At 45.8% G+C, this 15945-nt stretch overlaps 1 protein-coding gene across 1 annotated transcript in view; it reads left to right on the plus strand.

Annotated features, from left to right (window-relative positions):
• Positions 1-15945, plus strand: part of LOC135509762 (mucin-2-like) — a 100825-nt gene that overhangs the window by 27702 nt on the left and 57178 nt on the right. The window contains exons 22-24 of the mRNA XM_064930663.1: positions 10020-10171; positions 10269-10407; positions 10558-10665. Coding sequence (XP_064786735.1) covers positions 10020-10171; positions 10269-10407; positions 10558-10665 — 399 coding nt within the window. The remainder of the gene's footprint in view (positions 1-10019; positions 10172-10268; positions 10408-10557; positions 10666-15945) is intronic.

Here is a 15945-nt window from a genome sequence, read left to right on the forward strand (position 1 = left end):
ATGTTAAGAAAAACATGCATTGCAACACGTTTTAATAAAAACATACAAATCAAATCCAAACCAAATATATTTGTCACATACACATGGTTAGCAGATGTTAATGCGACTGTAGCGAAATGCTTGTGCTTCTAGTTCCGACCGTGCAGTAATATCTAACAAGTAACCTAACAATTTCACAGCAACTACCCTTATACACACAAGTGTAAAGGAATGAATACGAATATGTACATAAATATATAAATGAGTGATGGCCGAACGGCATAGGCAAGATGCAGTAGATGGTACAGAGTACAGTATATACATATGAGATGAGTAATGTAGGGTATGAGAACATTATATAAAGTGGCATTGTTTGAAGTTGCTAGTGATATATTTTACATCATTTCCCATCTATTCCCATTATTAAAGTGGCTGGAGTTGAGTCAGTATATTGGCAGCAGCCACTCAATGTTATTGATGGCTATTTAACAGTATGATGGCCTTGAGATTAACGATGTTAGGATGAAACAGTCAGAGATCACCAAGCGCAACATAGCTTCTGCGTGTAAATCAGCTAGAAAGATGTGTCGGCATCGAGTAATTGTCTCTGGCCCCCTCCCAGTTAGGGGGAGTGATGAGCTCTACAGCAGAGTCTCACAACTCAATCGCTGGTTGAAAACTGTTTTCTGCCCCTCCGAAAAGTTAGAATTTGTAGATAATTGGCCCTCTTTTTGGGACTCACCCACAAACAGGACCAAGCCTGACCTGCTGAGGAGTGACGGACTCCATCCTAGCTGGAGGGGTGCTCTCATCTTATCTACCAACATAGACAGGGCTCTAACTCCTCTAGCTCCACAATGAAATAGGGTGCAGGCCAGGCAGCAGGCTGTTAGCCAGCCTGCCAGCATAGTGGAGTCTGCCACTAGCATAGTCAGTGTAGTCAGCTCAGCTATCACCATTGAGACCGTGTCTGTGCCTCGACCTAGGTTGCGCAAAACTAAACATGGCGGTGTTCGCCTTAGCAATCTCACTAGGATAAAGACCACCTCCATTCCTGTCATTATTGAAAGAGATCATGATACCTCACATCTCAAAATAGGGCTACTTAATGTTAGATCCCTTACTTCAAAGGCAATTATAGTCAATGAACTAATCACTGATCATAATCTTGATGTGATTGGCCTGACTGAAACATGGCTTAAGCCTGATGAATTTACTGTGTTAAATGAGGCCTCACCTCCTGGCTACACTAGTGACCATATCCCCGTGCATCCCGCAAAGGCGGAGGTGTTGCTAACATTTACGATAGCAAATTTCAATTTACAAAAAAAAAAAAATGACGTTTTCGTCTTTTGAGCTTCTAGTCATGAAATCTATGCAGCCTACTCAATCACTTTTTATAGCTACTGTTTACAGGCCTCCTGGGTCATATACAGCGTTCCTCACTGAGTTCCCTGAATTCCTATCGGACCTTGTAGTCATAGCAGATAATATTCTAATCTTTGGTGACTTTAATATTCACATGGAAAAGTCCACAGACCCACTCCAAAAGGCTTTCGGAGCCATCATCGACTCAGTGGGTTTTGTCCAACATGTCTCTGGACCCACTCACTGTCACAGTCATACGCTGGACCTAGTTTTGTCCCATGGAATAAATGTTGTGGATCTTAATGTTTTTCCTCATAATCCAGGACTATCGGACCACCATTTTATTACGTTTGCAATTGCAACAAATAATCTGCTCAGACCCCAACCAAGGAACATCAAAAGTCGTGCTATAAATTCACAGACAACACAAAGATTCCTTGATGTCCTTCCAGATTCCCTCTGTCTACCCAATGACACCAGAGGACAAAAATCAGTTAACCACCTAACTGAGGAACTCAATTTAACCTTGCGCAATACCCTAGATGCAGTTGCACCCCTAAAAACTAAAAACATTTCTCATAAGAAACTAGCTCCCTGGTACACAGAAAATACCCGAGCTCTGAAGCAAGCTTCCAGAAAATTGGAACGGAAATGGCGCCACACCAAACTGGAAGTCTTCCGTCTAGCTTGGAAAGACAGTACCGTGCAGTACCGAAGAGCCCTTACTGCTGCTCGATCATCCTATTTTTCTAACTTAATTGAGGACAATAAGAACAATCCAAAATTCCTTTTTGATACGGTCGCAAAGCTAACTAAAAAGCAGCATTCCCCAAGAGAGGATGACTTTCACTTTAGCAGTGATAAATTCATGAACTTCTTTGAGGAAAAAATTATGATTATTAGAAAGCAAATTACAGACTCCTCCTTAAATCTGCGTATTCCTTCAAAGCTCAGTTGTCCTGAGTCTGCACAACTCTGCGTGGACCTAGGATCAAGAGAGACGCTCAAGTGTTTTAGTACTATATCTCTTGACACAATGATGAAAATAATCATGGCCTCTAAACCTTCAAGCTGCATACTGGACCCTATTCCAACTAAACTACTGAAAGAGCTGCTTCCTGTGCTTGGCCCTCCTATGTTGAACATAATAAACGGCTCTCTATCCACCGGATGTGTACCAAACTCACTAAAAGTGGCAGTAATAAAGCCTCTCTTGAAAAAGCCAAACCTTGACCCAGAAAATATAAAAAACTATCGGCCTATATCGAATCTTCCATTCCTCTCAAAAATCTTAGAAAAGGCTGTTGCTCAGCAACTCACTGCCTTCCTGAAGACAAACAATGTATATGAAATGCTTCAGTCTGGTTTTAGACCCCATCATAGCACTGAGACGGCACTTGTGAAGGTGGTAAATGACATTTTAATGGCATCGGACCGAGGCTCTGCATCTGTCCTCGTGCTCCTAGACCTTAGTGCTGCTTTTGATACCATCGATCACCACATTCTTTTGGAGAGATTGGAAACCCAAATTGGTCTACACGGTCAAGTTCTGGCCTGGTTTAGATCTTATCTGTCGGAAAGATATCAGTTTGTCTCTGTGGATGGTTTGTCCTCTGACAAATCAACTGTAAATTTCGGTGTTCCTCAAGGTTCCGTTTTAGGACCGCTGTTGTTTTCACTATATATTTTACCTCTTGGGGATGTTATTCGAAAACATAATGTTAACTTTCACTGCTATGCGGATGATACACAGCTGTACATTTCAATGAAACATGGTGAAGCCCCAAAATTGCCCTCGCTAGAAGCATGTGTTTCAGACATAAGGAAGTGGATGGCAGCAAACTTTCTACTTTTAAACTCGGATAAAACAGAGATGCTTGTTCTAGGTCCCAAGAAACAAAGAGATCTTCTGTTGAATCTGACAATTAATCTTAATGGTTGTACAGTCATCTCAAATAAAACTGTGAAGGACCTCGGCGTTACTCTGGACCCTGATCTCTCTTTTGAAGAACATATCAAGACCATTTCAAGGACAGCTTTTTTCCATCTACGTAACATTGCAAAAATCAGAAACTTTCTGTCCAAAAATGATGCAGAAAAATTAATCCATGCTTTTGTCACTTCTAGGTTAGACTACTGCAATGCTCTACTTTCCGGCTACCCGGATAAAGCACTAAATAAACTTCAGTTAGTGCTAAATACGGCTGCTAGAATCCTGACTAGAACCAAAAAATTTGATCATATTACTCCAGTGCTAGCCTCCCTACACTGGCTTCCTGTCAAAGCAAGGGCTGATTTCAAGGTTTTACTGCTAACCTACAAAGCATTGCATGGGCTTGCTCCTACCTATCTCTCTGATTTGGTCCTGCCGTACATACCTACACGTACGCTACGGTCACAAGACGCAGGCCTCCTAATTGTCCCTAGAATTTCTAAGCAAACAGCTGGAGGCAGGGCTTTCTCCTATAGAGCTCCATTTTTATGGAACGGTCTGCCTACCCATGTCAGAGACGCAAACTCGGTCTCAACCTTTAAGTCTTTACTGAAGACTCATCTCTTCAGTGGGTCATATGATTGAGTGTAGTCTGGCCCAGGAGTGGGAAGGTGAACGGAAAGGCTCTGGAGCAACGAACCACCCTTGCTGTCTCTGCCTGGCCGGTTCCCCTCTTTCCACTGGGATTCTCTGCCTCTAACCCTATTACAGGGGCTGAGTCACTGGCTTGCTGGGGCTCTCTCATGCCGTCCCTGAGGGGGTGCGTCACCTGAGTGGGTTGATTCACTGATGTGGTCATCCTGTCTGGGTTGGCGCCCCCCCCTTGGGTTGTGCCGTGGCGGAGATCTTTGCGGGCTATACTCAGCTTTGTCTCAGGATGGTAAGTTGGTGGTTGAAGATATCCCTCCAGTGGTGTGGGGGCTGTGCTTTGGCATAGTGGGTGGGGTTATATCCTTCCTGTTTGGCCCTGTCCGGGGGTGTCCTCGGGTGGGGCCACAGTGTCTCCTGACCCCTCCTGTCTCAGCCTTCAGTATTTATGCTGCAGTAGTTTATGTGTCGGGGGCTGGGGTCAGTTTGTTATATCTGGAGTACTTCTCCTGTCCAATTCGGTGTCCTGTGTGAATCTAAGTGTGCGTTCTCTAATTCTCTCCTTCTCTCTCTCGGAGGACCTGAGCCCTAGGACCATGCCCCAGGACTACCTGACATGATGACTCCTTGCTGTCCCCAGTCCACCTGGCCGTGCTGCTGCTCCAGTTTCAACTGAACCGCGGCCCTAGGACCATGCCCCAGGACTACTTGACATGATGACTCCTTGCTGTCCCCAGTCCACCTGGCCGTGCTGCTGCTCCAGTTTCAACTGTTCTGCCTTATTATTATTCGACCATGCTGGTCATTTATGAACATTTGAACATCTTGGCCATGTTCTGTTATAATCTCTACCCGGCACAGCCAGAAGAGGACTGGCCACCCCACATAGCCTGGTTCCTCTCTAGGTTTCTTCCTAGGTTTTGGCTTTTCTAGGGAGTTTTTCCTAGCCACCGTGCTTCTACACCTGCATTGCTTGCTGTTTGGGGTTTTAGGCTGGGTTTCTGTACAGCACTTTGAGATATCAGCTGATGTACGAAGGGCTATATAAATAAATTTGATTTGATTTGATTTTGAGATAGTGGCTGTTTTTCATACTCTCGGTCCTCGCTTTGATGCACCTGTACTGACCTTGCCTTCTGAATGGTAGCGAGGTGAACAGGCAGTGGCTCGGGCGGCGATACAGCCCGACAGGATGCTCTCGATTGTGCGTCTGTAAAAGTTTGTGAGTATTTTTGGTGCCAAATTTCTTCAGCCTCCTGAGGTTGAAGAGGCGCTGCTGTGCCTTCTTCACCACGCTGTCTGTGTCGGTGGACCATTTCAGTTTGTCCATGATGTTGTACGCCAAGGAACTTAAAACTCTCCACCCTCTCCACTACTGTCCCGTCAATGTAGATAGGGGGCTGCGCTCTCTGATGTTTCCTGAAGTCCACGATCATCTCCTTTGATTTGTTAACATTTAGTGTGAGGTTATTTTCCTGACACCACATTCCGAGGGCCCTCATCTCCTCCCTGTAGGCTGTCTTGTCGTTGTTGGTAATAAAGCCTACCACTGTAGTGTCGTCTGCAAACTTGATGATTGAGTTGGAAGCGTTCATGCCCTCACAGTCATGGGTGAACAGGGAGTACAGGAGAGGGCTGAGAAAGCACCCTTGTGGGGACCCAGTGTTGAGGATCAGCGGGGTGGAGATGTTGTTACCTACCCTCACCACCTGGGGGCGGCCCATCAGGAAGTCCAGGACCCAGTTTACACAGGGCGGGGTCGAGACCCGGGGTCTCGAGCTTAGTGACGAGTTTGGAGGGTACTATGGTGTTAAATGCTGAGCTGTAATCGATGAACAGCATTCTTACATAGGTATTCCTCTTGTCCAGATGGGTTAGGGCAGTGTGCAGTTTGATGGCGCTTGCGTCGTCTGTGTACCTATTGGGGCTGTAAGCAAATTGGAGTGGGTCTAGGGTGTCAGGTAGGGTGGAGGTGATATGGTCTTTGACTAGTCTCTCAAAGCACTTCATGATGACGGAAGTGAGTGCTACAGGGCGGTAGTCCTTGAGCTCAGTAACCTGAGCTTTCTTGGGAACAGGTACAATGGTGGCCCTCTTGAAGCACGTGGGGACAGCAGACTGGGAAAAGGATTGATTGAATATGTCTGTAAACACACCAGCCAGCTAGTCTGCGCATGCAGTGAGGACGCGGCTGGGGATGCCGTCTGGGCCTGCAGCCTTGCGAGGGTTAACACGTTTAAATGTTTTACTCACATTGGCTGCATGCAGTAAAGGAGAGCCTGCAGGTTTTGGTAGCGGGATGTGTCAGTGGCACTGTATGGTCCTCAAAACCAGCAATAAAGTAGTTAAGTCTGTCTGGGAGCAAGGCATCGTGATCCGTGACGGGGCTGGTTTTTCTTTTGTAGATTGACTGTAGACCCTGCCACATACCTCTCGTGTTTGAGCCGTTGAATTGTGACTTCACTTTGTCTCTATAGTGAGCTTAGCTTGTTTGATTGACTTGCGGAGGGAAGAGCTACACTGTTTGTATTCGGTCATGTTTCTGGTCACCTTGCCCTGGTTAAAAGCAGTTGTTCACGGTTCAGTTTTGCGTGAATGCTGCTATCAATCCACGGTTTCTGGTTGGGGAATGTTTTAATAGACGCTGTGGGTACAACATCACCGATGCACTTGTTAATAAACTCGCTAACCGAATCAGCGTATTCGTCAATGCTGTTGTTCACCGCCATGCGGAACATATCCCAGTCCACAGTTCGAAGCATTCTTGAAGCGTGGAATCCGATTGGTCGGACCAGCGTTGTCAGCAATGTTATGTTGCCACAGTGTCAGATTGATCAAATTATTTATTTACCTTGGACATAGCTAGGCCCCGGATCCAACCGATATCCCCAGATGAGATTGACTTTTTAGAGGGTTTCTGTTTGAGCAGACTGTAACGTTTACAGAGAACCTGATCTCCATGAACATCAAAGAAATCATCTTTAAAAGTCATCCTTGTGTCTTTTCAAAGACTTGATCAATTGATCCATTTGACAAATAATGTCCACTTCTTATACCCTGGAGGGTGGAGGGACATTCAGGCACATAATGTCCACATCTTACACCCTGGAGGGTGGAGGGACATTCAGGCACATAATGTCCACATCTTATACCCTGGAGGTTGGAGGGACATTCAGGCACATAATGTCCACAACTGTAACGGCGTTCGTCTGTTGAAGGAGAAGCGGACCAAAATGCAGCGTGGTAGTAACTAATGTTCTTTAATAAAAATGACTCGACATGAAATAACTTGAAAATACAAAACAACAAACGGAACGTGAAAACCTATACAGCCTATCTGGTGACAACAAACACAGAGACAGGAACAATCACCCACGAAATTCTCAAAGAATATGGCTGCCTAAATATGGTTCACAAGCAGAGACAACGATAATCACCTGACTCTGATTGAGAACCGCCTCAGGCAGCCATAGACTATGCTAAACACCCCCAAGACAAAACACAATATATATCGACCAGGGCGTGACAGAACCCCCCACCTAAGGTGCGGACTCCCGGACGCACATCAAAACAATAGGGAGGGTCCGGGTGGGCGTCTGTCCATGGTGGCGGCTCCGGCGCGGGACGTAGACCCCACTCTATCAATGTCTTAAGTCCCTCCTCCTCGCGTCCTAGGATAGTCCACCCTCGCCGCCGACCATGGCCTAGTAGTCCTCACCCAGAACCCCACTGGACTGAGGGGCAGCTCGGGACTGAGGGGCAGCTCGGGACTGAGGGGAAGCTCAGCACTGAGAGGAAGACCAGCACTGAGAGGAAGCCCAGCACTGAGAGGAAGCTCAGGCAGGTAGTTGGATCTGCGAGATCCTGGCTGGCTGGCGGTTCTGGCAGATCCTGGCTGACTGGCAGATCTGGAAGAGTCTGGTTGACTGGCGGATCTGGAAGAGTCTGGCTGACTGGCAGATCTGGAAGAGTCTGGCTGACTGGCAGATCTGGAAGAGTCTGGCTGACTGGCAGATCTGGAAGAGTCTGGCTGACTGGCGGATCATGGCAGACTGACGGATCTGGCTGCTCCATTCAGACTGGCAGCTCTGGCTGCTCCATGCAGACTGGCAGCTCTGGCTGCTCCATGCAGACTGACAGCTCTGGCTGCTCCATGCAGACTGACAGCTCTGGCTGCTCCTTGCAGACTGACAGCTCCTTGCAGACTGACAGCTCTGGCTGCTCCATGCAGACTGGCAGCTCTGGCGGCTCCTTGCAGACTGGTAGCTCCTTGCAGATTGACAGCTCCTTGCAGACTGACATCTCTGGCTGCTCCATGCAGACTGGCAGCTCTGGCTGCTCCATGCAGACTGACAGCTCTGGCTGCTCCATGCAGACTGGCAGCTCTGGCTGCTCCATGCAGGCTGACAGCTCAGGCTGCTCCATGCAGGCTGACAGCTCTGGCTGCTCTATGCAGGCTGACAGCTCTGGCTGCTCCATGCAGGCTGGCAGCTCTGGCTGCGCTGAACAGGCAGGAGACTCCGGCAGCGTAGAAGAGGAGGAAGGCTCTGGCAGCGCTGAACAGGCGGGAGACTCCGGCAGCGTAGAAGAGGAGGAAGGCTCTGGCTGCGCTAAACAGGCGGGAGACTCCAGCAGCACTGTAGAGGAGGAAGGCTCTGGCTGCGCTGGACAGGCGGGAGACTCCGGCAGCGCAGGAGAGGAGAAAGGCTCCGGCAGCGCTGAACAGGCGGGAGGCTCCGGCAGCGCAGTAGAGGAGGAAGGCTCGGGCAGCGCTGAACAGGCGGGAGACTCCGGCAGCGCAGGAGAGGAGAAAGGCTCCGGCAGCGCTGGAGAGGCGAGGCGCACTGAAGGCCTGATGCGTGGTGCTGGCACTGGTGGTACTGGGCTGAGGACACGCACAGGAAGCCTGGTGCAGGGAGCTGCCACCGGAGGGCTGGTGTGTGGAGGTGGCACAGCATGGGCTAGACTGTGAAGGCATACTGGAGATCTTGAGAGCAGTGCTGGCACAGGACGTGCAAGGCTAGTCGATGTGCACAGGAGACCTGGTGCGTGAGGCTGGCACCAACTTCACCAGCCGACTAACACGCACCTCAGGACGAGTATGGAGCGCTGACCCAGGTGCCATCAAATCCCCGACACGCTCCGTCGGGCGAATTCCATGCAAAAGCACAAACTCAGCAACTCCCTCATTTCCCTCTCCTCCAATTTCCCCATTAACTCCTTCACAGTCTCTGCTTCGCTCACCTCCAACACCGGCTCTGGTTCTGGTCTCCTCCTTGGCTCCTCACGTTAAACAGGGAGAGTTGGCTCAGGACTGACTCCTGACTCTGCCACACTCTCCCTGAGCCACCCCCAAGAAATTTTTGGGGCTGACTCTCGGGCTTCCTTCCGAGTCGCCGTGCTGCCTCCTCATACCGGCGCCTCTCCGCTTTCATCGCCTCCAGATCTTCTTTGGGGCGGCGATATTCTCCAGGCTGAGCCCAAGGTCCTTCTCCGTTTAGGATTTCCTCCCAAGTCCAGAAAGTCTTGTCACGCTGCTCCTGCTGCTGCTGTTGCCTGTTACCACGCCGCTTGATCCTGTTGTGGTGGGTGATTCTGTAACGGCGTTCGTCTGTTGAAGGAGAAGCGGACCAAAATGCAGCGTGGTAGTTACTCATGTTCTTTAATAAAAATGGCTGCCTAAATATGGTTCCCAATCAGAGACAACGATAATCACCTGACTCTGATTGAGAACCGCCTCAGGCAGCCATAGACTATGCTAGACACCCCCAAGACAAAACACAATATATATCGACCAGGGCGTGACAACAACTTATACCCTGGAGGGTGGAGGGACATTCAGGCACTTAATGTCCACATCTTATACACTGGAGGGTGCAGGGACATTCAGGCACATAATGTCCACATCTTATACCCTGGAGGGTGGAGGGACATTCAGGCACATAATGTCCACATCTTATACCCTGGACGGTGGAGGGACATTCATGCACATAATGTCCACATCTTACACCCTGGAGGGTGGAGGGACATTCAGGCACATGAAGTCCAACTTAAATTCATGTCAGTCCTTCCCTGATTCATTGTGTTATAGATCAGTGCAGAGTGTGTGTCAGGCTGTGTATGTCCTGATGGTCTGCTGTCTGATGGAAACGGAGGATGCATCAAGGAAGATCTATGTCCCTGTTCTCACAATGGAGTCTATTACCAACCTGGACATGTGCTCAAAGTAGACTGCAATACCTGGTAAAATCAACTTCTATCCCTCTTCTTCTTCTTCTTTGGATATGTCAAATGCTTCCCTCTAAAATCTTCCCATGTGATTATGTTTGCATCATTGTAGCACTTGCGAAGGCAGAAAATGGCAGTGTACCAATAAGCAGTGTGATGGGATGTGTGCCATATATGGAGATGGGCATTTCATCACTTTTGATGAGGAAAGGTTCACTTTCAATGGAGATTGTGAATACATTCTTACTCAGGTAGGTAATAATTTGTATTTATGATTTTCTTGTATTTCTATTAAAACCCCTACTTTATGCATGGTGCACATATTTTCTAATTATGTTTAAGATGAGGTAATGATAATAACTATGAGGTTTTCTGATTGTGTATTTAAATACATCCTGCAGGACTACTGCAGCAACAATCCAAACGGTACCTTTAGAGTGATCACAGAGAACATTCCCTGTGGAACCACCGGCACCACCTGTTCCAAGGCCATCAAGCTCTTCTTGGGGGTAGGAACTACTGTTCATAAATGGATTCAGACATGCATTAAAGGAACAATAGACAAGTCTGGACATTTGACTCAATGTCGACACTGGTGGCTGTGATTGTAATTGCATGCTGAACTCTGGATGCACTTATCTCGTCCCCTCCATGTGTTTTGTTAGCACACTAGATTGACAGGGCTGTCTGATGGAGTGTCTGCTTAGAATTATTATCGGACAGATTTGATAGCAGCACAAAAATCACCCCTATGTGTTAGTGTTAGGGTTAGGTTTAGGGTTAGGGTTAGCTAAGTGTTTGGGATAGGGTTAGGGTTAGCTATGTGTTTGGGTTAGGGTTAGCAATGTATTAGGGTAAGGGTTAGCTTTGTATTTGGGTTAGGGTTAGCTATGTATTAGGGTTAGGGTAAGGGTTAGGGTTAGCTATGTATTAGGGTAAGGGTTAGCTATGTATTAGGGTGAGGGTTAGCTATGTATTAGGGTTAGCTATGTATTAGGGTTAGGGTTGGCTATGTATTAGGGTTAGGGTTAGCTATGTATTTGGGTAAGGGTTAGCTATGTATTGGGGTTAGGGTTAGCTATGTATTTGGGTTAGGGTTAGCTATGTATTAGGGTAAGGGTTAGGGTAAGCTATGTATTAGGGTTAGGTTTAACTATGTATTAGGGTTAGTAATGTATTTCGGTTAGGGTTAGGGTTAGCTTTGTATTAGGGTTAGGGTTAGCTATGTATTTGGATTAGGGTAAGCTATGTATTACGGTTAGGGTTAGCATTGTATTTGGGTTAGGGTTAGCTATGTATTTCGTTTAGGGTTATCTATGTATTAGGGTTAGAGTTAGCTATGTATTAGGGTTAGGGTTAGTAATGTATTTCGGTTAGGGTTAGGGTTTGCTCTGTATTAGGTTTAGGGTTAGCTATGTATTTGGGTTAGGTTTAGCTATATGTTAGCATTAGCTATGTATTTGGGTGAGTGTTAGCTATGTATTTGGGTTGGGGTTAGCTATATATTAGGGTTAGGGTTAGCTATGTATTAGGTTTAGGGTTAGCTATGTATTTGGGTTAGGGTTAGCTATGTATTTGGGTTAGGGTTAGCTATGTATTTATGTTAAGGTTAGATATGTATTTCAGTTAGGGTTAGCTATGTATTAGGGTTAGGGTTAGCTATGTTTTTGGGATATGGTTAGTGTTAGCTATGTGTTTGGGTTAGGGTTAGCTATGTAATAGGTTTAGTGTTAGCTATATATTTTGGTTAAGGTTAGCTATGTATAAGGGTTAGTGTTAGGGTTAGCTATGTGCTTGGGTAAGGTAAACTATGTGTTTGGGTTAGGGTTAGCTATGTATTTGTGTTAGGGTAAGCTATTTATTTGGGTTAAGGTTAGCTATGTATTTGGGTTAAGGTTAGCTATGTATTTGGGTTAGGGTTAATTATGTATTTGTGTAATGGTTAGCTATGTATTGGGGTTAGGGTTAGGGTTAGCTATGTATTAGGGTTAGGGTTAGGGTTTGCTATGTATTTGGGTTAGCTATGTGTTTGGGTTAGGGTTAGCTATGTATTTGGGTTAGGGGTTATGGTTAGCTATGTATTAGGGTTAGGGTTAGCTATGTATTTGGGTTAGGGTTAGCTATGTATTAGTGTTAGGGTTAGCTATGTATTAGGGTTAGGGTTAGCTATGTATTTGGGTTAGGGGTTAGGGTTAGCTATGTATTAGGGTTAGGGGTTATGGTTAGCTATGTATTTGGGTTAGGGTTAGCTATGTATTAGTGTTAGGGTTAGCTATGTATTAGGGTTAGGGTTAGCTATGTATTTGGGTTAGGGGTTAGGGTTAGCTATGTATTAGGGTTAGGGGTTATGGTTAGCTATGTATTTTGGTTAGGGTTAGCTATGTATTTGGGTTAGGGGTTAGGGTTAGCTATGTATTAGGGTTAGGGGTTATGGTTAGATATGTATTTTGGTTATGGTTAGCTATGTATTTTGGTTATGGTTAGCTATGTATTTTGGTTAGCTATGTATTAGGGTTAGCTATGTATTAGGGTTAGCTATGTATTAGGGTTAGCTATGTATTAGGGTTAGGGTTAGCTATGTATTAGGGTTAGCTATGTATTAGGGTTAGGGTTAGCTATGTATTAGGCTTAGGGTTAGCTATGTATTTGGGTAAGGGTTAGCTACGTATTAGGGTTAGGGTTAGCTATGTATTAGGGTTAGGTTTAGCTATGTATTAGGTTTAGGGTTAGGGTTGGCTATGTCATAGGGTTAGTGTTAGCTATGTATTTGGGTTAGGGTTAGCTATGTATATGGGTTAGGGTTAGTTATCTATTAGGGTTATGGTTAGTTATGTGTTAGGGTTAGCTATGTATTTGGTTTAGGGTAAGCTATATATTAAGGTTAGGGTTAACTATGTATTAGGGTTATAGTTAGCTATGTATTAAGGTTAGGGTTAGTAATGTATTTCGGTTAGGGTTAGGGTTAGCTTTGTATTAGGTTTAGGGTTAGCTATGTATTTGGGTTAGGTTTAGCTATGTATTTGGGTTGTGGTTAGCTATATATTAGGGTTAGGGATAGCTATGTGTTAGCGTTAGCTATGTATTAGGGTTAGGGTTAGCTATGTATTTGGGTTAATGTTAGCTATGTATTTGGGTTAGGGTTAGCTATGTATTTGTGTTAGGGTTAGCTATGTATTTCGGTTGTGGTTAGCTATGTATTAGGGTTAGTGTTTGCTATGTGTTTGTGTTAGGGTTAGCTTTGTATTTGGGTTAGGGTTAGCTCAGTATTTGGGTTAGGGTTCGCTCTGTATTTGGGATCGGGTTAGCTATGTATTAGGGTTAGGGTTAGCTATGTATTTGGGTTAGGGTTAGCTATGTATTTGTGTTAGGGTTAGCTAGGGATTAGGGTTAGCTATGTTTTTGGGATATGGTTAGTGTTAGCTATGTGTTTGGGTTAGGGTTAGCTATGTATTAGGTTTAGTGTTAGCTATTTATTTTGGTTAAGGTTAGCTATGTATAAGGGTTAGTGTTAGGGTTAGCTATGTGCTTGGGTTATTTTTAGCTATGTATTAGGGTTAGGGTTAGCTATGTATTTGGGTTAGGGTTAGCTATGTATTAGTGTTAGGGTTAGCTATGTATTAGGGTTAGGGTTAGCTATGTATTAGGTTTAGTGTTAGCTATTTATTTTGGTTAAGGTTATCTATGTATAAGGGTTAGTGTTAGGGTTAGCTATGTATTTGGGTTAAGGTTATCTATATATTTGGTTTAGGGTTAGCTATGTATTAGGTTTAGGGTTAGCTATGTATTAGGGTTAGGTTTAGCTATGTATTAGGTTTAGGGTTAGGGTTGGCTATGTCATAGGGTTAGTGTTAGATATGTTTTTTAGTTAGGGTTAAGGTTAGCTATGTTTTTGGGTTAGGGTTAGCTATGTATATGAGTTAGGGTTAGCTATGTATCAGGGTAAGGGTTAGCTATGTATTAGGGTTAGGGTTAGCTATGTATTAGGGTTAGGTTTAGCTATGTATTAGGTTTAGGGTTAGGGTTGGCTATGTCATAGGGTTAGTGTTAGATATGTATTTGGGTTAGGGTTAAGGTTAGCTATGTATTTGGGTTAGGGTTAGCTATGTATATGGGTTATGGTTAGTTATGTGTTAGTTTTTTTTTTTTACCTTTATTTAAGTCAGTTAAGAACAAATTCTTATTTTCAATGACGGCCTGGGAACAGTGGGTTAACTGCCTGTTCAGGGCAGTGTAGCCTAGTGGTTAGAGCATTGGACTCGTAACTGAAAGGATGCAAGTTCAAATCCCCAAGCTGACAAGGTACAAAATCTGTCGTTATGCCCCTGAACAGGCAGTTAACCCACTGTTCCTAGGCTGACTTGCCTAGTAAAATAAAGGTAAAATAAAAATAAAAATAAAATATATTAGGGTTAGGGTTAGCTATGTATTAGGGTTAGGGTTAGGGCTAGCTATGTATTTGGGTAAGGGTTAGCTATGTATTAGGGTTAGAGTTAGGGTTAGCTATGTATTAGTGCTAGGGTTAGCTATGTATTAGGGTTAGGTTTAGCTATGGATTAGGTTTAGGGTTAGGGTGTCACGCCTTCGTCATTGTATTTTGTGTTTTCGTTATATATTTGGTCAGGCCAGGGTGTGACATGGGTTTATATATTGTATTTTCGTATTGGGGTTTGTAGTATTTGGGATTGTAGGCTGAGTAGGGGTGTTGTATAGGCTTGGCTGCCTGAGGCGGTTCTCAATCAGAGTCAGGTGATTCTCGTTGTCTCTGATTGGGAACCGTATTTAGGTAGCCTGGGTTTCACTTTATATTTCGTGGGTGATTGTTCCTGTCTCTGTGTAGTTTCACCAGATAGGCTGTAATTAGGTTTCACGTTCCGTTTTGTTGTTTTTTTGTATTTGTATCGTCATTTTGTTTCATTAAAAACATGAGTAACCAACACGCTGCATTTCGGTCCGACTCTCTTTCGACAAACGAAGAACGCCGTTACAGAATCACCCACAACACTCGGACCGAGCTGCGTGTTAACAGGCAGCAGCGAAGGGAGGACGTTATGGACAGCAGAGGCTTGGAGTATACGACGTGGGAAGAAATAGACAGGTGGGCGGCCGACCCAGAGAGAGTGCCAGAGCCCGCCTGGGATTCGCTGGAGCAGTGCGATGAGGGCTATAGGCGAATGGAGTCGAAAAGGAAGACACGGCGGCGCAGAGCGACTCCCGAAAGTCACCCCCAAATATTTATTGGGGGAGGGCTCAGGGAGAGAGTAGCAGAGTCAGGAGTCAGACCTGAGCCTACTCTTCCTGTTAATTGTGAGGAGCAGCGATCTAAGGACTTCTGGACTTGGGAGGAGATATTAGACGGAAAAGAACCCTGGACACAGCCTGGAGAATATCGCCGTCCCAAGGAAGAACTAGAGGCGGCTAAAGCGGAGATGCGCTGGTATAAGGAGGCAGCACGGCGACGCAGATGGAAGCCCGAAAAGCAGCCCCAAAAAATTATTGGAGGGAGGCTTAAAGGGAGTATGGCTATGCCAGGTAGGAGACCTGCGCAAACTCCCTGTGCTTACCGGTGGGCTAGAGAGACCGGGCAGACACCGTGTTATGCTATGGAGCGCACGGTGTTTCCAGTGCGGGTGCATAGCCCGGTGCGGTTCATACCAGCCCTTCGTATTGGCCGGGCTAGAGTGGGCATCAAGCCAGGTAAGGTTGGGCAGGCTTGGTGCTCAAGAGCTCCAGTGCGCCTGCACGGTCCGGTCTATCCAGAGCCACCTCCACACACCAGTCCTCCGGTAGCA

This window comes from Oncorhynchus masou, chromosome 22 (assembly GCF_036934945.1).
Source record: "Oncorhynchus masou masou isolate Uvic2021 chromosome 22, UVic_Omas_1.1, whole genome shotgun sequence".
Taxonomy (NCBI): domain Eukaryota; kingdom Metazoa; phylum Chordata; class Actinopteri; order Salmoniformes; family Salmonidae; genus Oncorhynchus; species Oncorhynchus masou.